The 23,556-nt window shown below is 35.9% G+C and overlaps 5 protein-coding genes across 8 annotated transcripts in view; all 5 read left to right on the top strand.

Annotated features, from left to right (window-relative positions):
* Positions 1-8,996, top strand: part of tutl (immunoglobulin superfamily member turtle) — a 114,946-nt gene extending 105,950 nt beyond the window's left edge. For 3 of the 4 annotated variants that reach the window (XM_036369264.2, XM_036369263.2, XM_036369266.2), the window contains one exon: positions 774-8,996. In XM_036369264.2, the coding sequence (XP_036225157.2) occupies positions 774-2,901 (2,128 nt within the window). In that variant the 3' untranslated portion in view covers positions 2,902-8,996. The remainder of the gene's footprint in view (positions 1-773) is intronic. The other variant, XM_070107294.1, reaches the window with a different exon arrangement.
* Positions 8,997-11,259: 2,263 nt separating this feature from the next.
* On the top strand, positions 11,260-12,342 carry LOC106627551 (gustatory and pheromone receptor 32a). The gene has a single exon (XM_014247702.2). The coding sequence runs from the start codon at positions 11,260-11,262 to the stop codon at positions 12,340-12,342; it is 1,083 nt and encodes a 360-aa protein (XP_014103177.2).
* Positions 12,343-13,375: 1,033 nt separating this feature from the next.
* LOC118682183 (gustatory and pheromone receptor 32a-like) lies at positions 13,376-14,880 on the top strand. Its single transcript, XM_036369770.2, has 4 exons — positions 13,376-14,395; positions 14,539-14,601; positions 14,661-14,750; positions 14,809-14,880. Exons 1-4 carry the CDS (start codon positions 13,376-13,378, stop codon positions 14,878-14,880), a joined length of 1,245 nt encoding a protein of 414 aa, XP_036225663.2.
* A 2,119-nt stretch (positions 14,881-16,999) lies between these two features.
* Positions 17,000-18,637, top strand: LOC106627549 (gustatory and pheromone receptor 32a). Its single transcript, XM_070107602.1, has 5 exons — positions 17,000-17,005; positions 17,052-18,107; positions 18,231-18,293; positions 18,366-18,455; positions 18,522-18,637. The coding sequence occupies exons 1-5, from the start codon at positions 17,000-17,002 to the stop codon at positions 18,621-18,623; spliced, it is 1,317 nt and encodes a 438-aa protein (XP_069963703.1). The 3' UTR covers positions 18,624-18,637.
* Positions 18,638-20,853: 2,216 nt separating this feature from the next.
* LOC106627548 (gustatory and pheromone receptor 32a) lies at positions 20,854-22,319 on the top strand. The gene is made up of 4 exons (XM_070107601.1): positions 20,854-21,879; positions 21,938-22,000; positions 22,068-22,157; positions 22,212-22,319. Exons 1-4 carry the CDS (start codon positions 20,854-20,856, stop codon positions 22,317-22,319), a joined length of 1,287 nt encoding a protein of 428 aa, XP_069963702.1.
* The last annotated feature ends 1,237 nt before the right edge of the window (positions 22,320-23,556 follow it).

The raw sequence follows: 23,556 nt of genomic DNA, 5'->3' as shown, positions 1-23,556 counted from the left end.
GAAAATGGCAGCTTCTTCGAAAACGTTTTTTTTTTAGTTCTTACATATATTTTTTTCTTTAAAGTTACTTGGAAGAACATTAACTGATTAGATATCCTCCCTACCGTTGTAATTTTTACTGTGAGCTTTCGCAGTTGTTTTCGTTTTACCTAAAATCTATTTGATGTGTCTTTTCTAGTTAAATTTATCGATTTAGAATTTTCGTAGTTCTGAAAATGCATATTTATTTTCCATGGCTGAACATGTTGCGTGATTGAAGTTATTTCATTTTATTTGATTCTAGTTTTCCCATTTATAGTAAATAACGGTAATTAGTTCACCATTTTGTTTTGCCATAACCAATATTATATTACGTTTCGCTCATTTTGGCATTACATAAAATTCATAATTATTTTATATACAACAACATACAAGTGTTCTAACATACCAATGTAAATATCTGTTGTCTTTTTTATGTAATTCGAATTCAATAATTTCTGGATTTTGAAGACCACAAGGTTTGCAATTACTGATAAATATATTCATACCTCATAATATATGTAAATGTAAATATGCATAAGATCTATTTTGAACTATAGAAAAATGCGTGCTTCAATAGAACAAACTGAAACCATTTTTCGAAGTTCAAAACTTTTAAGCATGTTCACCATTTTGCACTAGCTTTTTTATTTGTGTTTGGCACGTAGATGGTAATTTTTTTTTTTTCTGTAAAAACTTTCTGTTGTAACATTCACATTAATTTATGCACTTTTTACTCTCTCTTTTCCGCAAAGATTTAAACAAGCCCGAATATCAAGTCTAACCACGATACTAATTGCTATACTGCACTGGATTTGGCCGCCGGACCGCTGCACCAACTGTCACTCCATTTACAGTTCACCGCATGCTGAGGAAGAAGGCGCACGCGATCGTCACTCCGTTAGTCAAATTCAACGATCCGTCGACGGACGATTTATAATCTCGACCGCTAAGGCCGGTAGCAATGGCAAACTCAATGCGCTCACAAGTGGTGCGGAAATGGAGGGTGTCGACGAGGTGGATACTGCCACAGTACGCCGCAATAGCCACGCTTCGCAAAAATCTTCCAGTGACGATGGCGGGTTTTTGTCGCGTCGCAATTTTATTACTGCGCGTGCCTCCTGGCGTCGTCCTTTGGTGGCCTCACCTTCTCAACTGAGCTTACAGTCAGCCGTCGGTTCGGCGCGTGGCTTCCTACAGGGACTCGGTGGACTACTGCGTGTTGGTAGCAATGCTGCTGTTGGTGGCAGTAGTAGTGGGCTCGCGGGCATTTCGGGGGTTGGCGCAGTGTCTGGTCTTGGTGACGATGTGGCAGGCAATGCAGGCGCGCGTTATCAAAACATTTACCGCGGGCAGTATGGGCAAAACATCTACCGCAATTTGCAACTGGCGCAACCAGCACAGCCCACCAGTCGCCCGCTGCATATAAATACTTTAGGTAGCGGTTCCTATCTTGGCGGTCATCAGTACCACCAACAGCATATGCATAGCCTACACTTAACACCCAATTTATATACACCGTCGCGCATATCACGCATCTTTTCCAGCTCACCAGCCAGCACGCCAAATGACACCTTAGGCAGCGGTACCCATCAGCATATTAGCGGTCTTGGTGGCACAAGTGGTGGCGGTGGTGGCGGCTTACTCACCTCACCGTGGTCACTGACGACACCTGGTAGCGAGCATCTGCATCCACATTTCAGCGATTTGAGCAGCGTATATCCCGGTTCGGCCGAACGTTCGTTACCTACGCCATCAGCGACTAGTGGCAATCTCAGCCGTTATCGCTATTATGCTCACGAACTGCCATCGCTGCGCACCATACAAGAGGAGACGCGACGCTACAACCAGCAGCAACAAGAAGAGAAGCAACAGCAGCAGCTACAACCATCAGATAGCTTCCTACCATTACAAATACCCTCACCACCCTCATGGCGGAATTACTACCACTCGCAGCTACCATATAACAGTTACCGGCCGCGAACGCGCTGGTATCCACGCCACTACGCCCGTCTATTTGGACGTACACAATCGGAGCTGATGTCACCATTGCCGCACCTGAATCTCACGCTACGCTCTGCGCCTGTAGGTGCTATGGGCTTGGAAGCTTCGCCGGAGTCGCGCTCCAGTTCGAGTGGTTTTGGCTCGAAAAACAACTCTAATCATCCACAAGGATCTCATCACTCGGGCAGCACCAGTGAATGGCGATTACTGCCACCGTATCGACCACCTCCACCGCCACCAGCCAATAATAGCGCTTACTTCGGCATAACATCGCTATCGGCACAACAGCAGGCACAAGGACAAGCGCCAGCAAGCCATCATCACCAGCAACTCCACCACCCGTCTTTATTTGCATCCAACTCACTTCCCTATTATGCGTCTTACAGCGGCGCAGCTGGCAGCAGCATGCACCAGCAACAGCGGCAACAACATAGACCTACAACGCCACCCTACACCATGGAACACTGGCTTGGTATGATCTCAGACCTCGATGCGGCGGCGGATAATGTCAATCTACCAAAGTCGGTAGATGTAGGCAGCGTCGATGGACACTACGAATTCGACCCGGCCACACCAACACCGAGCGCATCTACACCCACCGGCGGCCTGCTACGGGAGGATCTCAATTTGCACGTGGACACCACCGGTCACCATACGCTTGGCCCGCTCAGCAGTGGTAGCCTTTACCACAATGGTGTTGGCGCGTCCACACTCACTTCGGGTGCCGCAACATACGCCGGTCCAATGCGGAAGACACGCTTCTCACGCTACGACAATGTAGAAGCGCGCTTGCAGGCGATGCGTGCGGAATTCTATGAGTACCGCAAGCGACAAGCGATGCAGCAGGCAGGCGTGGCTGAACTGGAGAGTGTATGCTGAAGTGAGCCTTTGAAAATTGTGTGCGTATGTGTGTATAGTATTGTAAGTAGCGCGTGTCTAGTTAGCAATAAGTAGGGTTAGACTAAGTCGTCTAAAGTACCATATAAAATCAAATGTAATTAATTTCAAGCAAAACGAAAAATGCAAACGAATGTTTTAGTGCTGTCCAACAAAAGTTAGCTCAAGAAGTAAGAAATTTTTAGCAACCATGGGTAAAACCTGTGCTGAACTTAGCATCTGGGTATAATCACATATTTCATATTCTTCGTTATTTAGTAATAAATACACTACTGATGACTAATAACAATACTCTCGGATGTATTTTTCAAAATATAACGGTTTTAGGTGGCAGTTCGCTTTTTAAAGTATATATATCTGCTTGTTTTCGAACACATATATGTACATGTAGAGAGAAAGCTGAAGTCGTCAAATTAAATGTGTACAGCGCGGTAAACTTAACACGAAGCTTTTCGCAATGGCAAGCTGTGTAACAGCTGTAACATTTGCACGTTTTCCCTAAAGATTCTTTGAAAACGGCTTGAGCCTACTTTTTATCCATTTTGGAAATTTCTAAAACCGTTATGTGAGTAGCTTTCATTGCATTCTGTCTTCTCTCTCTCTACCATCAAATAAACTTGAACATTTCCTGAACATCGTGCACTAATTAAGTACTTAGAGAACTGTTGTCGGTAATTAATTAAGCGCATGCAAAGATTTCATTGAATTACAAAACGCAAATAACATTAAGGCAGTTTTATGCTAAAACTAAGCAAAGGATTCTTGTAAATATTAAACATTAAGTCTTATTTGTAGCAAAGTGAAAACAAAATATAAAACATTAAGGTGAACACGTATTGTAATGGTGAGAAACTGAGTATCCAAAAATATAGCAATTGTAAAGATATATTACAGTAGTAATTAATTACTACATTTAATTACATTTAAAGCAATTAAAAACGACACTTTAAGTACGTTAATTTAAGCAGAACATTACTAACTTCAATAAAGCGTAAAATAAAATATAAATAAATAATAAAACATAGTTATTATTAGCAAATGTATTTAAAATAATAATGATTACTCAAAATCAGTTAAAAACTTGATAAAATACTAAATAATTTAACCTGATTAACTGAAGGAAAAATAGTAATTTAACCGAAGTAAAAGTAATTGCAGCAAGTAATCGTATAGAAATAAATCTATTGAAGCGCGAGCATCGGAGCAAACATAAAAGTAAAATAGAGCAGTAAATACAAAAACCAACAACAAATACTTTAAAAAAAAATTAAGTGAGTTTCCCCGTACTAACAAACAATGAATGAAGATTACTAATTTAAAAACACACAAATTTAAAAACTTAAACTTAAGTAGTTCAATATGTATTGAGGAAATTATGAAATAAACTACTGCGAAGTAATGCAAAAACACAAACAAAATGTAAACTAACAAAAACGAAAAGAAAAAAAAATTAAATAATAAAACCCTTGAAGACGAAAGTAAAATACATTTATTATGACTAGTTACTATATAAAGAATTCAACTGATATATAAAAACAAAACAACAAAAACAAGCTAAGCGAATTAAACGTACGTACATATACATATAAATATATATATATATATATATTAAATTAAATATATATATAATTAATTTTTTTTTGTAGGTGCACATTACAAATTACTAAGCAAAATAAAAAGTGAGCAAATTAAAATTAAAAATAAAGAAAAAATTTATTGAAAGCAGTATAATGATAATTAAAAAATAATTGAATGAAAACGCAGAATTTCTCATTGATTTATTATGTAAAAAGTAGCATGACGACACGACGACAGACAAAAGCAAGCAACCAAATTAAATAAGGATAATAGCGGTCAGTAGGCAATTAAGGAAAACACAATACTTTACAGTAAACTTGAAAGAATTAAAAGCGTAATTACAATTACAACGTAAACTTTCTGCACGGCACTTTTTGCGTGCGGCAACGAAGCGAGCAGAAACACTGCTTACGTCTTCTTTCTAGGATACACTGTGTTAAATTTGGGTGAAAGTCAAAAAGTCTAAAAAATGTATTTTAAAAAAAGTTACACAAAACCTACAATAAACACAAAATAATAAAAACATACAATTTTCAAAGCGCCATAATTTCTATTTTAAAAAACTCTTATACTCTGTAGCAACATGTTGCGAGAGTATCAAAATTATTTTGAAAATTATATAATTTCTATGCCATACACATACACATTTTTTTAGAATTCTACACACACATATTTCTACTTTAAAACTCCAATTTTAATAAGTTAGATGATTTAAAAAAAATTTTTTTTGTGTTTTTTTTCTAACTTTTTCATATTTTCTAAATTTTTTCATTTTTTTTTTTACTTATTATTATTTTTTTTGTTTTTTTGGTTTTCACGTTCATTTCAAAACCAAAGCAAAACGCATAAAATGTTTAACTAAAATTATGTAAGCATAAGATATGCATGTAAAGCAAGCAACAAACAAACAAATTTGAACGGAATGGTTTGACACAACTCGACGCCAATACACTGCCACAGCGAAGCGGGAGGAGTCGCCGACCGAACGACAGGCGCTGCGTGCCGCGTAGCAAGCGACGATGCGTGACGCACACGTGTGCACCTGCGTGAGTGTGTGTGTGTGTGTGTGTGCTGCAGGACATGCCTATGCATGAGTGTGTGTTTGCATACTGCTGCCGTTGCATACGTGTGCGTTCGCGCCTTGCCGTGCGCTACTCACGCACGCCGCCTCTGTATGTATTGTATTAAGTATGTAGTAATTAATAATAAGAGGGAAGTTGATAAGCGAGATTTTGTGTAAAAATGTAAACAATGAGTATAATGATAATTGAAATTGACATACATATATTATATATAAATGCGGTGACATGTTCACGGCGGTGTGAAAATGCATACAGGCACTCCATATATTATTAATTTTTTTACTTTTTATTATTATTTTTACATTCACAAATTGCAAATAGTTCAAAGCAAATTTATGCATTCCACTGACATAAGTCTGGTATAAGTACAAGACATGTTCAGTTATTGTGCTTGGAAGCAGCAGAGGCCAATCGCATAGGTTAAGCTCTTCACAACTTTAATAGTATTTCAAAAAGAGCTCACTTAAGCTTTCTGCATGCAAACTTTTATGTGTTGAAATAATATATGAGGTAGTTTACTTTTCGCTCTAATATTTAGGGTTTAAATTTCGAGCTTACCAGTTCTCTTCAAGAAAAGTAACAAAAGAACGTCACGGCCGATTATTATGATCCCAAAAATATGGAAAAGTTCACCGAGTCAACTAGTTGCGCAGCCGCGACATTGTACATTTGGCTTACAAGGGTTGGGATGAGTGTAAGTTATACGCTCACAAGACTAGCAATAGCAGTTTAAGCAGGTGAGAACACTAGCAACCCGGTTTTATAAGCTCAAATCCTGCAAAACATCTGTGGCACGGCTGCGTTAGGCTACAAACATATATGCTGTTTCCAAGCCAGGAATTAAGAACAAACAACAACAAATGGGTAATGATCTCAAACAATATAATTTTTCAGCACACTATAATTTCCAATGTGTAGTTTTGCAACCACACAAAAATTTCAGAACAATTCAAAAAATCTATTTTTTTTGTTTTTTACCTATGCGCGTACGTAGTTTTTGAGCCCACAGCAGTAGAAATATAGTGAATTTTAAGCGCCTGCATTAGATTTTCTTCGAGTTTGTAAAGCACTGCTCAGGCATAAGATTTAAAACACGCGCTTTGTTCAAACGGAGAGGAGTAATTATTATTTATAGATTTTTCTTTTAATACGTAAAGCGCTCGATAATTTTGTTATGGTTCACCGAATTTAGTTTATGTTTTAATATTTGAGATATTTTTCACCAGCTAGATATTGCAGCGCTACCTTTTCACCACTGTCGTTTTCAAGTAAAACATATGAAAAAACTCTTGGGCACACAAGGCAGCCTGAGCACCCTAGCGAACGGCTGACTCATCAGACAAAACGTGTTTATGGCACTTTAAAGTGGTGGCGAGTTTATTATGCGTAATTACACACACACACGCTCTTAAGTGAAATCAATTATATTGTAAGCGCAGCTGAAACGCCATTAAAACAACAACTCAAAATAATGAAAAATATAAAACAAAAATATAGAAAACATTGTAAACAAACGCAGTTAAAGTTAAAACTCGTATAAGAATTTGAAAAATCGTCACTCGAAAACTAAGAACAGTAACTGAATTCAATAGAAAACGGAATAGAGTTGTTGAATCGAGCGCCAACTGAGCGGCGCTGAGCATAAGCTTGAGCTGTAAAAGCAGTGAATTGAATGTGAATCGAACAATTATAGTAACGATCGAATTGTTATTGTAATCTTGTCTAATTTCCAAAATTAGTATATAAATAAGCTAGTATTAATATTACAAACTCATAGAAACTAAAAAATAAATAAATATATATATAAATATATATAATTTAAATGAGAATGAAACATGATTTCATATATTGAAGTGAGATGATGCAGTGAAATGAAAAAAGTAAATAATAAAAAATAATTATCAAGAAGTTACATAATCGTTTAAGGCAGAACACTTGACGAAGAACCAGTCAAGCGCAGGCACATCCGTATTATGTACATATATAACACACATCTGAAACCACGCAGACAAATTAGGGTAGGCGGCAAAATTAGGGTAAGTGCAAAATAGTGAAAAGCTAGAAAGCGCTTTAAAAGCGCTGATCGGCGCAAGCGTCGCACTCAGTGAGCGCTAACAGCTGCTGTGCTTACTCTTTGTCGCGCTCACGTGCGTTTTTACGCGATCTGCGCTCGGTGTGTTTGTTTACATATGTACAGCTACGAAAGTTTCATTTCCGTTTTACAGTTTTCAATAAATTTCATTAAACTGTTTTTAGCTTGAAAACTGCTCAGTACTTTGAACTCTCACACATTAAGGTTTCACTTGTCTCTCTTTAAAGATTTCATTTTCGTTACTCTTTCTCTTCCCTTTCCAACTCACTCTAACGCCTCATCACATCGCATTAAGCATAAGAAACTTGCAATGAAGCATACGAAATTCTAAATTAATAAAATTTATTAAAAAATTGGAAAAAATTAAACTACTTAAGCACACATACAAACATACAGTAATAATGTTGATTAACAAATAATTTTATGAAACAAAAGTAAACATACCTACACATAATTGTGTGACAAGCAACAAAATGTTAATTAAATTCGTTCGAAATAATAACACAAAAATTAAAATGCTGAGAAATATTTAATTCGTGTTTTTATATAAATCACATACACACGTAAACGTAGTAAAACACAAATTTATGATTTCATAATAATTTCTCAATTTTCTTGATACCAATTCTAATTAAGTTTAAATAATTAATTAAGTTATTTATTTTAAGTTTTAATTTATTTTTTTTATTTTTTTCTTCTAGTACAAATAGTGATCTAAATAACTTAGTACAGAGCTAGCAACAGCCGTTAAGTAAATAACAGTATAAAGATAAAAAAAATATTGCGTTAAAGATAAAAACAAAAATCACAGCTGTTAAAACCGAAAGCAATTCAAAAAAAATTATAATATTTCAAAAAAATCCAAAAAACCAAACACAACAACAAAAGCAATTAAGCTGTCGAGCAAACACTTGCATAAATAGTTAAAAACGTAACGGGATATTATAATTACTTGTAAACGAACATTCACAATTAAATGTAATGTAAGATCTAAAAGGAGACAACTAAAATTAAGTATGAATTGTGAATGCATTAGCGTTGGCAGTAGCTGCAAAAGCAGTGGCAACCTTAGAAAACCTTAAATTTCGTATTTCCTCTGCTTTGGGTCATTATTTGTTAATTTTTTTTACTGCAAATATACCTAATTATTATAAAATGAAATTATGTTTAACAACTAACTACGAATTAACATTAAACACTAAAATGTAATTAGTTAAATTATGCATTAATGACATTATTAAGTTGATTGAAATAAGATGAACAAAATGAAATTTTTAAACGAATAAAATTACAAACAGTGAAAAGCATACAAAAAATCATAAAAATCAATGCAAAAAAATTACACAAAAATAAACGTGTTTGGCTTTATTTCATAGGAAATATGTATGTGTAGCGCTCAATTCTACTACAAGTAAATAGTCCAATTGTGCAACAGCTTCTTAATAGCGAACCATGTTCCACCACAAAGCTTTTTCTGTTGATTCGAATATCGTAGCATAATTGTAAACTCATCGAGCTTGCTTTGCAAAATGTGGATAATTCGACGATTTGTGCACAAGGAGACGCAAGAAAGTTCGTCCAATTTGATACGAATTGGTTCATTTAAGCTGCTCGCGCAAACCGAAACGGTAAAATTTGATACAACCTTTTTTATGTTTGTATAAAGTTTGACCTCCATCCACTCTAGATTCTCACGAACATAAATATTTGAGTGGCACAAAGCATTCAGTAAGGGTCGCGAAGTCATCGAAAACTTGGTACATGCGAGTCGTCCACCTCGGTTAGTGACAAAAACAGCGAAAAGTTAAAGAAACAGTGCTTGAAAATCATTGTGTTAGCATCAGAGAAATAACATCTCAACATCTTAGGGATCGACTCAACACATTTCGGTAAATGCTCTGGATGTGATGCAAGTCAATGTTAGGCTCGTACCAAAAGACTTGAATCTTTTGCAAGAGCAACGTGGAGTAGAGATCACAAAAAAAAAGCTTGACAACGAAGCGGAGGACCCTATAGTTTTATGCATATTACGTCTTAACCGCACAACAATCTTGCGAAATGCGCTCCTACAGTGAGCCCAAACCGAAAAAACCAAAATTCGCAGAAGGAACGGAAGGCATACCAGAAGAGGCTTATAAGCAGTGTATTAAAAACACACAGTATTGGCTCAAGGGCCTATTTATTTTGTAAGTCCGGGTCAAATTTGATCATATGGTACACCAAAATATGTAAAAATATCAATAACTTCATTGAGAATTTAAAGAGCAGTCGAAAACGCTAAAAAACCTTTTGGTATGCACAAGTAGAGCTATATATTTTAAACAATATAATTATAGTATTATAAATTTTTAGAGGAAGGGTTGTAGAACCTTATTTCATTACACAAACTATGTGCGGCGTATGCATTTCCCCGTACAGAGACCTTCTGAAAAGTCCCTTGACCATGACGATAGCCTATCTGATCTCGAAAAGCTTTGTAATCACCAATTGGCAAAAATATATTTAGTTAAAATTGTTTACGTGATGAAATATGTAATAGTTTAATTGTTTTAAAGTCAAGTTGCTATAATTAGCTACAACTCTCCCCCAAAGAATACACATTTTATTTAACTGAGACTGAACTGCCGCTTACTGCATTTAACAAGCGATTACTTTGGGGAATTGCTTTTCAATATCGATTTTGTTAATTAATGGAAGCACTCAAGGAGCAATGAGTATCTACAGTAGAGTGAGTTAAAAAACAGAACAAATATTTGTTATATTATACCTTCCAGAAAACGTGAACGAGCGGTCAGTTTGAGTAGCTTTATGGTATAGTGGTCCGATCTAAACAATTAAGTTGGAGATTGTGATGCTTGCGTGGTGCTCTATGCCAAATTTCCTAAAGATACCTTATCGAAAAAGAAAGTTTTCCATAGAAGGACTAAATCGGTTAATCGGTCAGTTTATATGGCAACAATATGCCAAAAAATGTCCGATATTGGCGATTCCTACAAATGAGTAGCTTTTTGGAGAGAAAAGAACTTGTGCAAAATTTCAGATTGATTTCTCGTAAACTAAAGGACTTGTTTACATACATGCAGACGAATATGACTAAATTGACTCAGCTCGGCCCCAAGGTTTCCTTTTGGGTGTTACAAACATGGTGACAAACTCAATATAACCTGTTCAGAATATAAATTCTTTCATTAATTTCACAGTAACCAGTAACAAGAATTCATGAACGCATTTACTCTTAGAGAAAAAAAGAGAAATAAAGGTGCAAATACGAAATCAGAATATTAATTTATACTGTGTTTCTACGAGAGATTAGTTTAGAAAAAGGTTGTTGACATTTGTAAAAATATTTTGTGGTAAGTTTGCGGTTTCCTCTTTTGGTTTTATATATTTTAGATCATAAAATATTTTAATATCAGGTAATGTTAAAAATCTTACAATATCACCAACTCATCAAAACAATTTTGCACCTCAATGTAAGTCATCTCACTGTAAGTCATGCCACATAAAAAGTAACAGACAATTTTAGAACAGCACATACAGTTTCAATATAAGTGTTGAACGTCAAGGTTGCTAATCGTGTACGCGAAAATGCGAAATCTCAATCGCGTAGCCCATGAAAGGAGCGTTAAGAGCGATAAAACACTAAAACCCGTAAAGAATTCCATACTCTTTTACTTGAAGTGGCCTTTGTTATTACTTAAATGTTTTGGTCTATTACCGTTCCATACCACACTTAGTACCTATGAGATTGGTGCGCCAAACCAACGTTCGGTATACATAAACAGAGCCATACTTTTAGCTAAAACTGGGTTGAACATTTGGCACATTAACGCCATTCTGTCAACCACAATACTGCAGCTACTCTTTATAAGAAGCAAGACGGAAGGCATTAGCAACATCTTGGACGTGGCCTTTTGTATGCTCAGTGATATCACAATAACGTGGACATGTGCCAGTAGTACCACGGAAATCCTGTTGATAATCAATAGCTTCTTGAAAGTGGACAAACTGCTGAGACAATATCCAGATTCGCCGGCTGAAAGACGCTGTGCCACCAATCATTTCAATAGATATTTGTTCGTTATATTTGGTTATATATCTCTTGTCATGATTGCATACGTTAAACACACTTTGGATTATTTCTCAATCGAATTTTGTGTGTACATAACCTTCTATCAGCTGGAGAACGCGATCTCGTGCGGCTTTATCGTATTCATTGCAGCGCTACTGCATCTTCTTGCGGAACGCTTTCAATACATAAATCGGCTGATAGCGCAATATAATAATACAAATTTGCAACGGAAAGTATATCCATATACGAGCACAGCGTCGATTGTAAGCTTCCATAGAAATACAATCACTCACGATGAAGCCAATTTGAGAATGTTTGCGCAGAATTCAGCTATGATTTATAGTTTGCACATCGATTTGCTGGACATATACAAAATGGTCAATAACTACGCCGGTCTGGGTCTCTTGATTTTTTTATTGTACGCATGCTATGGTTTATTGTCTTGCGCCTACGGTTGCATCATTTGCGAATGGGCAACGAGTGACGATTATTATTATGCTATCTGGACATTTTCTTGGATACCCCTCTATGCCGGAATTCTAATACTTTTAGCAACTAACTGCGCGAAGGCAACAAATCAGGTTAGTAGCGACACATGATTGGCAATATAATGAAGTAGCCATAGAATCTGAAACAACTCAGTAAAAAGCATTGAGAGTTTTACTACAAGCATTTTCATTACACAATTATGTAATTTCGAAGACTCTACTTGTATATGGAGTTTACCTGGTATTTAGGCTTTCAGCACTTATTCAGCTTGATAAAATGATAGCTGAATAAAGCGCTGAATACCACAATGCTAGAAAAATTTGGTATGGGCTTGAAGTGCGAGAACTATTACGAAAAGTGAAGAGAGATTTGTGCTAATTTCAGCGCTAACTAATAAAATGTGCTACAAAATATTTAAAATACAGCGATGGACTAATACTTTTCGCCACATAGTGATTGTCGGTCGTCATAGCATCACTCTCGCACTACTTCTGAAAGGAGCAGTTTGCTTAGCTAAGCATTTAACAAACAAATAAGCTTCTAGTATTTTATTCATAACCAACTCGGAACATGTGTCCACCAATGCAATAATTCATTGATTGTCGCGGCAGATATTCCTGATGTGCACTCGTCCATACACAAACGGGTTGGGTGATCGCTGAGCTCAATAAAATTTATAAGTAGTCATATAGAAAGTTCAAGTTAGTGCTCTTAGTGCGATTGCGAACGAGAAACGCGATAATTTCCGCAATTAGTTAAAACGTTTTAACATCACGTGTACAGTATGGAGCCAAATGTAGTCGAACATTTCTTACTTTATAAAGTATACAGAAAATAGCGTGTAACAAAGTACATATATGTATATAGAGTATAACGAAATTGCTTCTAAATGACTAAATGTTAAGGTAATCGACTAAATTAATGCCTGTGTGAAACCTATTCATTAATAATCGAGAATTATTTCGAATAGTCCTTCATGAAATAGGGTCAAATCTTAAATATAGAGCTACTACTATACTGCTTGCAAAATTTTGCACCTTACTGTACTTTTGCCACTTTAACTAGCGATAAAGTACCTATAAAAGCACCACACAGTTGAAATTTGTGTGTTCCATGAGTAGGTCGTACATTGTAGCAGTATAAATGCGAGATACCAGCAGAGCAAATAATGCGAGCGTCGCAGATATACCGAACAGTCATCGGGACATACTCGTGTACCTTAGGTGGCCTTTACTACCGCTTCAAATCGTTGGTATATTACCATTTTACACTACACAGGGGCTATATGAGATCGGTTTGCCGAATCGACATACAATATACATTACCAGAGCCGCACTGTTAATAAAAATTTGCTTTAATATACTGCATACCTTCTATTTGTTGTCACCCTCAATGCTGGATTTGCTCTTTTTAAAAAGCAATACAGATGGCATAACGAATATCCTGGATATCGCTTTATGCATACTCAGCGATGCTACACTAACGTGGACTTGTGCCGGTAATACAGATAAAATTATCAACATACTCAACAGCTTCCTAAAGGTGGACAAATTGCTGAAACAAGTTCCCGCTCCGACTTTGGAAAGGTCACTTGCAACGAATCAATTTAATAGATACTTGATATGGATACTTGGTTTTAATTGTATTGCAACGTTCTCGTACGTTAAACAAAGCCTGGATAACTTCTCATTTTACTTCTTTGTGCACACAGTCGTCTATCTGCTGCAATATGCGATCTTATTCATCTTTGTTGTTTTTATTTCGGCGCTGTTGTATCTTCTAGCGGAGCGCTTTCGATTCGTTAACATGTTGATAACTCAATATAATCGCAATACTGTGCCAAACAGAGTTTTTAGTAAAAATTCGTTGACTCAAGATGAAGAGAATTGTCTATGTTTTGCTGAGAATTCGGCTTTGATTTATAGTTTACACTACGATTTGCTCGACGTTTACAAAATGATCAATGACTACGCCGGTTTGGGGTTGCTGGTGTTCGTACTGTGCACCTGCTGCGATTTGCTCATTTGCATCTACTACTTGGCCTTCAACATTTGCAATCTCAATGATAAATTGCATTACGTGTTGCGGGTACTGTTGTGGTTACCTTATACCGTAGGAGCTTTGGTAGTGCTAGCAACGAACTGCGCTAAAGTTACGAGAGAGGTCAGTAGTATTCGATGTAGTGTGTGTCTTTGGTAGAGAGGTTGCGTTATTTTTCCTCCAACGTTTTCTTCATATCCTTATAAATAATATTCATATGTTTATACTTTACTTATGTAGCTTTCACCCAACCGATTTCATTGCAGGCAAATAACACATCGCAAATACTTGCTAGAGTCTATGGAAAGGGCAAGGAATATCAAAATATTGTAAGAAAGACTTCATTATAAAAATTCGCTACTTATTGGCATTTATTTCATTGGCATAGGTTGACAAGTTTCTTTCCAAAAGCATTAGGCAGAATGTGCACTTCACCGCCTACGGTTTTCTTGTTATCGATAATACAACACTGTTCAAAGTAATGTTAAAGAATTTAATGGTTTTGTGAAAATTTTGTTAAGCAAATGCATTCTTAGATTTCTTCAGCTCTGCTCACTTATCTAGTGATACTTATTCAGTTCAAGCAGTTGGAAAAGTCAAAGGATTAAGGGACTGGTCCAGCAGGATTACGTCAAATATAGCTTATAATTAATGATTTCTCAATAATGAATAGAAAATAAAGTTTAGTCATTACTAAACACTGAGAAAGCTTACAACTACATAGCGAAGCGAAGACCTATTTATCAGTCTCGAGCGAAAAAAAATAATTTTACAAAAAAGATAATTTTTGGAACAAAAAAATTTTTTTTTTACATCTAGAAGTAATTATTTCGTAAAAAAATGTTTCTAAGTGTTCTAGAAGCTGTGCAGAGTCCTCTTTCTGGCCAATTAAAAGTTATCAACTTAAAAAAGTTTTTGTAGTCATTATTGGAGTTTTAAAAAAAGTCGTAAACGACAACATGCTTTCCTTAAAGGTTAAAATAAATTTTGAGTCAAAAACCGTCACATTCCGTAATTTTTAAATAAATGTCAGAATGTTTAAACCAAAAATTATTAATTTTTTGTCCAAAAAAAATCTTAGCTCGAAATTTACTTTAAAAGTGAGTGAGGGCCGCCTCTAGATGTTAAAAAAAAAAAAAAAATTTTTTCAAAAACTGTTTTTTTTGTAATCTACAAATTTTACCCTTAGGCTAAGCAAAAAAATAAAATGTTTCGCTCCACCCTACTCTTTAATATATATATATATTAATGGGGTTAAAAAAAAACACGAATATTTTTTTCCCCTTAGTACTCTGAAAAATAGGCTCTTAGACACCTCTACAAAACTATCTCCAAGTATGAGCTCTTAACTATAACAGGCAGGTTCTCCGCCTTACAGTTTTCTACTTTTTTCTTGTTGAAATCTCGCCTCTAACTACTTGAAAAAATATCTCATTTCATAGATTTAGTAGAACGATTTTTTTCGTAAACCAAATGGTTTAAAAGATATTGACGGTTGAAGTTAGATTATTTTAAGGCAAATTTTATTTTTTCTTATGTATTTTTTTAACTCGGAAATTTAGTTCTCTACACTCAATAAAATCAATTAAAAAATCTGTCTTAATTTCGGTCATTTCTCATTCAACTTTTAATAAAATACCGTTTTGAATCGCACAGCTTATTTGTTATCTTAGATATCGGAGCGATATTGAAACTAAACTCAAGTACTATCATAATTTGACTTTTTCTAAAAATTTAAACTAGTGAAAAGCAATTTGCGGCAGGTGAGCTACCACATCAACAAAAGCGGCGACATAGCAATGCTTTCTTACATGGGAGTCACGTTCTACATCTTGACCAAACAATCTTACATGGCTTTAATGACCGTAGTTGAAGCCATGGGCTTTGAGAAGAGATATAACATTTTGTCATTATATTTTGTCGGGTTTTCGCTTAATTTATAACGATTGCGGTAATTTGTAGTGCATGTGATGCCGTGGCTTCTGAGGTGATGGAAAATATAACGGTAGTGTAACTATTTCACTTGTGTAACAGTAAAAGCTGAGCTGGGTCCAAAAAGTTATTTCCGTCTATTTGTCTGTAAGATTACAAACTATTCCTAAGGTTTTACCAAAATACGTTTAAGAAGACAACTCCAGATTCACATAAAAAATACAAGCCTGCATTTTGCTGAGCTTCTTCTAGACTATGTAGTTATTCTCAAACTACTTCCATACTACGAACTCCGCGTGGTAATTATATTTTTGGAAGGAGAGTGAATTTGTGGTTAATTGCGAACTCTGGTTAACCAAGTTCTGTTTTTATTACCTTTTGCATTCATTGATTGATTGTTCGTGAACTGATTAGCTATAGCGACCCAACTGATCGCTCATCGGCTGGCTATAGTAAACTTCACTTTGCACTATAAAATTGGAGACATTTCCAGATAACGATTAGGCAATTTACAGTCGGAAGTGAGGAGCTAATTTAAGGAAGACATGCTCGTTGAAAAATTGGACGTTTTTGAATTTGAATCGCACACATGGTTACAAAAGCCCTAAGGCTCGGGTCAAGCATTTCTATATGGCTGTGAAAGCGTTGATGTAGCGTCAACCATCAATTTCGTTAAATATTTATTGTAATTCACTTTATGTAGACATTCTTATCTAATTTAAAGATTTTTTACCAACAAAATTATCTCTGCAATTAATTGCAAAATCAATTAGCTGCGCTTATTAATAACCTGCAATGCGGGCAATCCAATCAAGCATTTAATTCAATAGTAATCCGATCGCAGTAGCTCTTTACTCTTTACTCGCGCAACCAACGCACCGCTTCTATAAAAATGTGGACTAAACGACGCATTTTCTGCCACAAAAATGTGAGTAGCGTAAAAGTTCGTAAAGCGCGAGAGCCGAGCGCGTCGACAATACTCACGTGCATCAAGTGGAATGTGTTGATAATGAAGTTATTTGGTCTGATACCATTCTATAGAGCACCGAACCCTAATGAGATCACTGCGCCCAAAGGGTTGTCGGTGCACATCACTCGAGCCATCTTTTGCGCTAGAACTGCGATGCACCTCCTACATGTCTACGCCTTAGCGTCGCCCTCCATTATGCAAAAACTTTTATTGAAAAGCAAAACGGACGGCATTACGAAAACACTAAGCGTATTCATCTGCATCTTCGGTGATATTGTCATTAGCTGGTCGTGCGCTCGCCACGGCACCAAAATAATTGCGATAATTAACGGATTCCTGAAAATCGATCGGCGATTCGAAGAACTCGCGTCATCGCCAGCACAGCACTTCCGCACTGGAAATGCATTCAATATTTATTTGTTGTTGTTATTTGGTTATCTCTGCGTAATTACAATACCGGTTGTGAAATCCTTCTACGGCATTGTGCCTAACTATTTATTTATGGGCATTTCGTTTTACCAGGTGGAAAATTTCACCTCGTGTGTGTTTGTTGTATTCATTTCGGCGCTGCTGCATCAGCTCACATTGCGTTTTCAACACACCAACACATTGATAACTCAATACGGTGCGGAGGGCGCAAAAGCGTCAGTACACGATGTGCAAAATTTCGCACAAAATTCCACAACATTTTACAGTTTACATAACGAGTTGTTGGACTTGCTGAAAATGATCAACGAATTCGCCGGTCTGGGTCTGGTGGCATTTCTCTTGTATGCCTGTGCGGGTTTGCTGACCTTCACTTATGACTGCACTTTATACGATTTGCGCAATGGTGAGGGCTGCTTTAATATCCTGTGGAACTTATCTTGGATACTGAACTTTGCGACCGTTTTGATATTGCTGGCGTTTCGATGTGATTGCGTCACCAAAGAGGTTGATAGCTGACAGCAAATTCTTGAATATAATATATATAATATATGTACATATGTTTTTATACTATACTCACAAATAACAAAATTGATGTCAAATCTTTTAAAAAATAGCTTTCCCTTCCAGGCTAATAACACAGCGCAAATACTCGCGCGCGTTTACGGCAAGGGCAAGGAGTACCAAGGCATCGTAAGAATGAAATTCTTGGCTTAGGCAAAGCTACACAGTGGTTTTCTTTTACATAATATAATCTACTTTCAGATTGATAAGTTTCTGTCGAAGAGCATTAAGCAGGAAGTGCAGTTCACCGCTTATGGATTTTTCTCTATTGACAACACAACACTATTCAAGGTATTGGTTTTTTTTCACAGTAATGTGTTTTTCTAATTCAACGTTTGTACTAAAAAAATATTTCAGATCTTCTCCGCTGTTACCACTTACCTGGTAATATTGATACAATTCAAGCAGTTGGAGGATTCAAAGGCCGAAGAGCAGAAATTTTTACTGAACAAAAGATAAACAAATTAAATTTGGTAATATAATTTTTAATAAACGCAATGGATATATATGTGCTTACTAAATTTTGAAATTTATTCATTCAAAACAAGAAAATAACAACAATTTTAAATTAATAAAATTCTGCCTCCAGTTAAAAGCACTTATACACAAAAGCTAGTTTCGTGAAACCACATAACAAAATATATGACTTTACTAAAATACAAATCACAAACTTTGTTCAACTTAGACGAAACCGAATTATTAATTAAATTAAACTATGAATATTTACTACTTCAATGAGCAACAAAACACCCTTAACCCGTAGAGAGAGAGAGAACAAAAGTTATGGATCCGAAACAGCAGTCTGAGCGACAAACTCTCTGTATCGCCGGTTGGTTGCACTTATAGTTCTCGACCGAAGAAACTATGACCACTCCTTATGACTTTAGTAGACTCGGAAGCATATGTTCATGTAAGTTTCTGAAATTTGAAAAATACACCGACATCTTTCAATATGGATATATCTGAATTGTAATTTATTTGGTTGCCTATAGGGTATATTTGTAAATATGTACTCGTACATATATGACTTAGTTTGTTTACTGTCAATTATGCTGATGGCTTCAGATACATATCTGAAAGCTAAGCGGCATTCCGTTAAATATATAGGAATATGTATGATTGTTACATTATATAACTGTATATGAAATGATAAATGTTGTTTATTAGGGCAGGTACATATATTCGATTCGTATTTTTTATGATTTCTGGGTCATAAACTATAAAATAATTACGGATATCTGGAAAATAAAATCAACTAACCCACCAAAATCACTGCAATAGTAAATTTTCAACTACTTATTGACAAAGCCGCCATCTTGAAAAATATGGAATCCTTTCTGGTGGCCTAAATACTAAAATCTACATGGAAATGAACGCAAACAAGTAAGGAAGGTATTATTGAGGCAGAGAAATTGAAGCACTGACTGCTCAATTATGTGAGGACTAAGGCAACTTTTCACCCAATTGTATCCATTTTAGGCACAAAGATAAACTCTTATTAGCAAAATACGCTCTCTCAATTTTATTAAAATAGCTTGCAGTATGGACCCGATTCAACAAACTTTCGAGATAAGATTATATTAATAAATATATAAAATATATCTCATAGATTGAACGATATTTTCGACAAAAAGTCAGCTATACGCATCGGGGTCCACATATTCGGTATGTGGGGTCTTGAACTAATATGGTCCGATTTTGACGATTTTTAGATCCGAGCTGGCATATCTTAAAGGCATTATTTGCGCAAAGTTTTATCCTAATATATTCATTAGTGCTTAATTTGTATACTGAAAAGTGAAAGAATCAGATGAAATTTAAAATTGCGTTATATGGAAAGTGGGCATGGTTGAAGTGCGATTTCGCATATTTTCACACCGCATTAGAACACCTTTATCAGAAAAACAACTAAATATGTAATAGTATACACGTATGCTCATAAAGGGTGCGCCAACTTTTATAACGGATGGTAAGTATTGCATAACTTTGATTTTTGTCAAACGATTGGGTTAAGTTCGGATTATATGGAAACATCAATTAAAGTCATAAATCACTTCTCATTGAATCAACGCGCCAAAATCAGCACTGCGCTACGCTTTCTTAAATAATGGAAATCTGTGGATGGAAGTCGGTTTCAATGGGTTTTATCTCATGATGTCTGCCGGCAAATGCAATAAAAATATCTGAAGGATTAATTATTTCAGCAGGAGACGGCTTTATACAACACTATAAGTCAAACTATGTAATTTTTTCAACCATTCCTGGCACTTCTGATCTCCGTAATAGATGACCTTGGTTAGCCATGTTTTCTGTATATTTAAATACCCGACGTTAAGAATAATGCACCCTGTATAAATTATATTTAACTGCCAGTCATTACTAATCAGGTTAAACAATAGTACTATATTCAATATATTAATATGCTTGAAAGCCAACCTTTGTGACAGCGAAGCACACAAACTCAATGTTATTGACAACTCCGAATATTCATTACCACTCACTAATGCATCATAATTCATTTAAGTATGTAATCCAAATATATGTATGTATGTATATCGCTTCTCTAATTATAATTACATACATATACATATATGTATGTATATTCTAACGGCAGTAAAAGGCTTCATTACTAGCCAAAAGCACATCAAATCGCACAAAAGTTGTTCTACCGTGTTCCAATGCAGTCAAAATGGCAGCAGAAGCAATAAGAATGGACGTCTTGTATACACGCCAGCAACAACATAAACGCGCCACAATATACACGCTCGTTAAGGATATGAAATGGATACTGGCGGTGCTAAAAGTTTTGGGTGTAGTACCGATTTTCAAAGTTGTACACGAATATAAAATTGCATTGCCGCAAGGGCACAGCTTCGCATCACTCTACACCACTCTCCTGCGCATTTTCTACTTTATCGGCATATTACTGTACATGTACATAGTCTTCTCGCCCTTCGCCAACGATATAATTTTTATTTATAGTAAAATGGATAACATGACCATAGCGCTGCAACTTTTCTTGGGCACACTGAGCTGCGCCATTATTTTGTGGCAAAGTGTGCAAAAGTCAAAGAATTTTATATTAATCATCAACCAGCTGCTCGGCGTGGACAAAGAGCTGCAACAGTATGCATACGCACAGAAAGCTTTGGAAAATAACTGCACGCTCCATGAGCGTTACATGTGGCTGCCGCTGATCCATACGGTAATCGTATGTATCGTGGAATGGCGACGGATGGCTAACTGCACTTCGTCTGTTATCTGTGTAGGCTTGATATTATTCTACCTGCTACTTCACGCCATAATTAACAGTTATGTGATATTCGTGGCGACTCTGCTGCATTTGCTGGCGGTGCGCTTTCGTTATTTAAACGAGTTCATCAAATTATATATGACGCGGCACGGCGCTTACAACAATGCGAATAACTTTGTGTTGGCGCTGAAGACTTTCTCAGCCGAAATGCTGCTCTTCTATGGCGAGCATAATAATTTGCTGGCGATTTTCCGAAAGCTCAACAATTTCGTGCACACCACGCTGCTGTTTTTCATAGCTTACTTCTCCTACTCCATCACTTTGTCGATGTATCAGTTCTACCTTATGATGCAAATGGATGATATGAATGTTAGAGGAATAATTTGGTGCATCGTCTTTCTTTGTATCCATATGCCAATCGCAGCATTGCTTATTAATTACAGTGACGCGGCAACAAAGGAGGTGACTGAAAAGCATTTATTAGATCATTGAGTTCTTACTTAAATACTTATGTTTCTAGGCAAAAGCAACGTCGCGCGCAGTGGCGCGCATCTACGGTAGAGACGCGGCGCAACAGAAGCTGGTACAATTGTTTCAGATTATATTATGTATAAAGCAAATTTCAAATTGACTTTTTAATTTCGCTGCAGATCGATAGATTTCTAAGCAAGAGCATTAAGCAGGATATCCAGTTTACTGCTTATGGTTTCTTTAACATCGACAAATCAACGCTTTTCAACGTAAGTGTATAACGCTTCTATTTCAGTTATTTAAATGAACATGCGCGCTTTCAGATGGGCTCAGCCATAACCGCTTATCTGGTTATTATAATACAATTCAAACAGTTGGAGGAAGCGAGAGCTGAGGCCTCGGCTGACGCAGTTTATAATAAACTTACTTAATTTGTGAAATATTTTCGATTAAATAAAAGCAAGCAAGGCAATCGCTGAGTTTCAATGGAACTGTACAATAATTCGCTTGTGAATATTCAGAATATAATTAGTGTGTAACTTATTGAGATGTTCGCAAGAATTTATTGTTAAAGCCATATTCTCTGAAATTACTACTACCTTACGAGATGAATTTATGGGCCGACCTCTTTATGATTTGGTGCCCGCTAACATTAAACCGAGGGTATTTAAAGCTACAACAATCATTTCAGATGATCTGGTAAGGTATATATAAACCTGAGTCTCTCTACGCCAAACATCAGTTTTGTATTTAATTGGTAACAAGTGTATGGATTATTACATATTTTCGAGTAATACCGTTTTGTGGGCGCGGTCATGCTCTGATTTCGTAGCAATTTTCTTTACAAAATCTTAATTTTTACTCAAGTTTTTACTGTTGCAAGAAATATATAAATAAGTAATTATCACTTAGTTAAAAAAAAACTCATCTTCTTTGGTACTCTCTCATTATGTAGTTGCATAAGAAAGGATGGGAGATGTTGCAGAGTGGACAGCCTGCTCTGTTGGATAACTGCTCTGATTTGGTCATCTTTATTACTACTAAATAGCCCTTTCGCTAGACAGGCCAAGGCAAAAATCCGAATTTATTCAGAAAACTAAATGAACCATTCAAGAGCGGCTCAAAAAGTCGTAAATACTAACGAAACGCACAACACAAATAGGTGGGGAGGTCTAAGCACCAATACAGCTGTTATTTATTTATTGTAATTAAATTTATTTATTTAATAAAGGAAATACAATTATAAATAATTATATAATAATATTATAAATAGTATTATATAAAATAGCAAATTTAAAATTGGGTCCAAAAATATAAAACCTACTTAAAAATGTTTTTACAAACCGAAAATTTCGGGTCAAAGTTCACAATAATTTTTCTCACTGTTTGCCTTTGGAAAATGGAGTTCCTCAAGGTTCCGCTTTATCTGTGGTCATATTTATAATTTTATTTAATAAAATCAGCGAGATACTATCCAATTTCCCAGACCACATATTGCTATTTTCTAAACAACGCGGTCTGAATAACGTTAAATTACTTCTTCAATTTTGATTATCATCTGTAATGTATAAAGCATAGATGTCGGCTCCGAAAGTATAATATTTCTACAGAAATTTACTAAAATATTAATTATTATTATTTGTTTGCATGAACTTAAGAAATCAATTG

This window comes from Bactrocera oleae, chromosome 3 (genome assembly GCF_042242935.1).
Source record: "Bactrocera oleae isolate idBacOlea1 chromosome 3, idBacOlea1, whole genome shotgun sequence".
Classification (NCBI taxonomy): domain Eukaryota; kingdom Metazoa; phylum Arthropoda; class Insecta; order Diptera; family Tephritidae; genus Bactrocera; species Bactrocera oleae.
This window is presented reverse-complemented; position numbering and strand designations above follow the sequence as displayed.

What these genes read in the sequence shown, in the direction of transcription:
- LOC106627548 (XM_070107601.1), top strand. Translation starts at nt 20,854, where the DNA reads ATGGCAGCAGAAGCAATAAGAATGGACGTCTTGTATACACGCCAGCAA. An exon ending in ACGCGGCGCAACAGAAGCTG is followed by an intron (nt 22,001 to 22,067) that starts GTACAATTGTTT and finishes ATTTCGCTGCAG; the next exon opens with ATCGATAGATTTCTAAGCAA. An exon ending in ACAAATCAACGCTTTTCAAC is followed by an intron (nt 22,158 to 22,211) that starts GTAAGTGTATAA and finishes GCGCGCTTTCAG; the next exon opens with ATGGGCTCAGCCATAACCGC.
- LOC106627551 (XM_014247702.2), top strand. Translation starts at nt 11,260, where the DNA reads ATGCGAAATCTCAATCGCGTAGCCCATGAAAGGAGCGTTAAGAGCGAT.
- LOC118682183 (XM_036369770.2), top strand. Translation starts at nt 13,376, where the DNA reads ATGCGAGATACCAGCAGAGCAAATAATGCGAGCGTCGCAGATATACCG. An exon ending in GCGCTAAAGTTACGAGAGAG is followed by an intron (nt 14,396 to 14,538) that starts GTCAGTAGTATT and finishes ATTTCATTGCAG; the next exon opens with GCAAATAACACATCGCAAAT. An exon ending in ATAATACAACACTGTTCAAA is followed by an intron (nt 14,751 to 14,808) that starts GTAATGTTAAAG and finishes ATGCATTCTTAG; the next exon opens with ATTTCTTCAGCTCTGCTCAC.
- LOC106627549 (XM_070107602.1), top strand. An exon ending in GCAAGGAGTACCAAGGCATC is followed by an intron (nt 18,294 to 18,365) that starts GTAAGAATGAAA and finishes ATCTACTTTCAG; the next exon opens with ATTGATAAGTTTCTGTCGAA. An exon ending in ACAACACAACACTATTCAAG is followed by an intron (nt 18,456 to 18,521) that starts GTATTGGTTTTT and finishes AAAATATTTCAG; the next exon opens with ATCTTCTCCGCTGTTACCAC.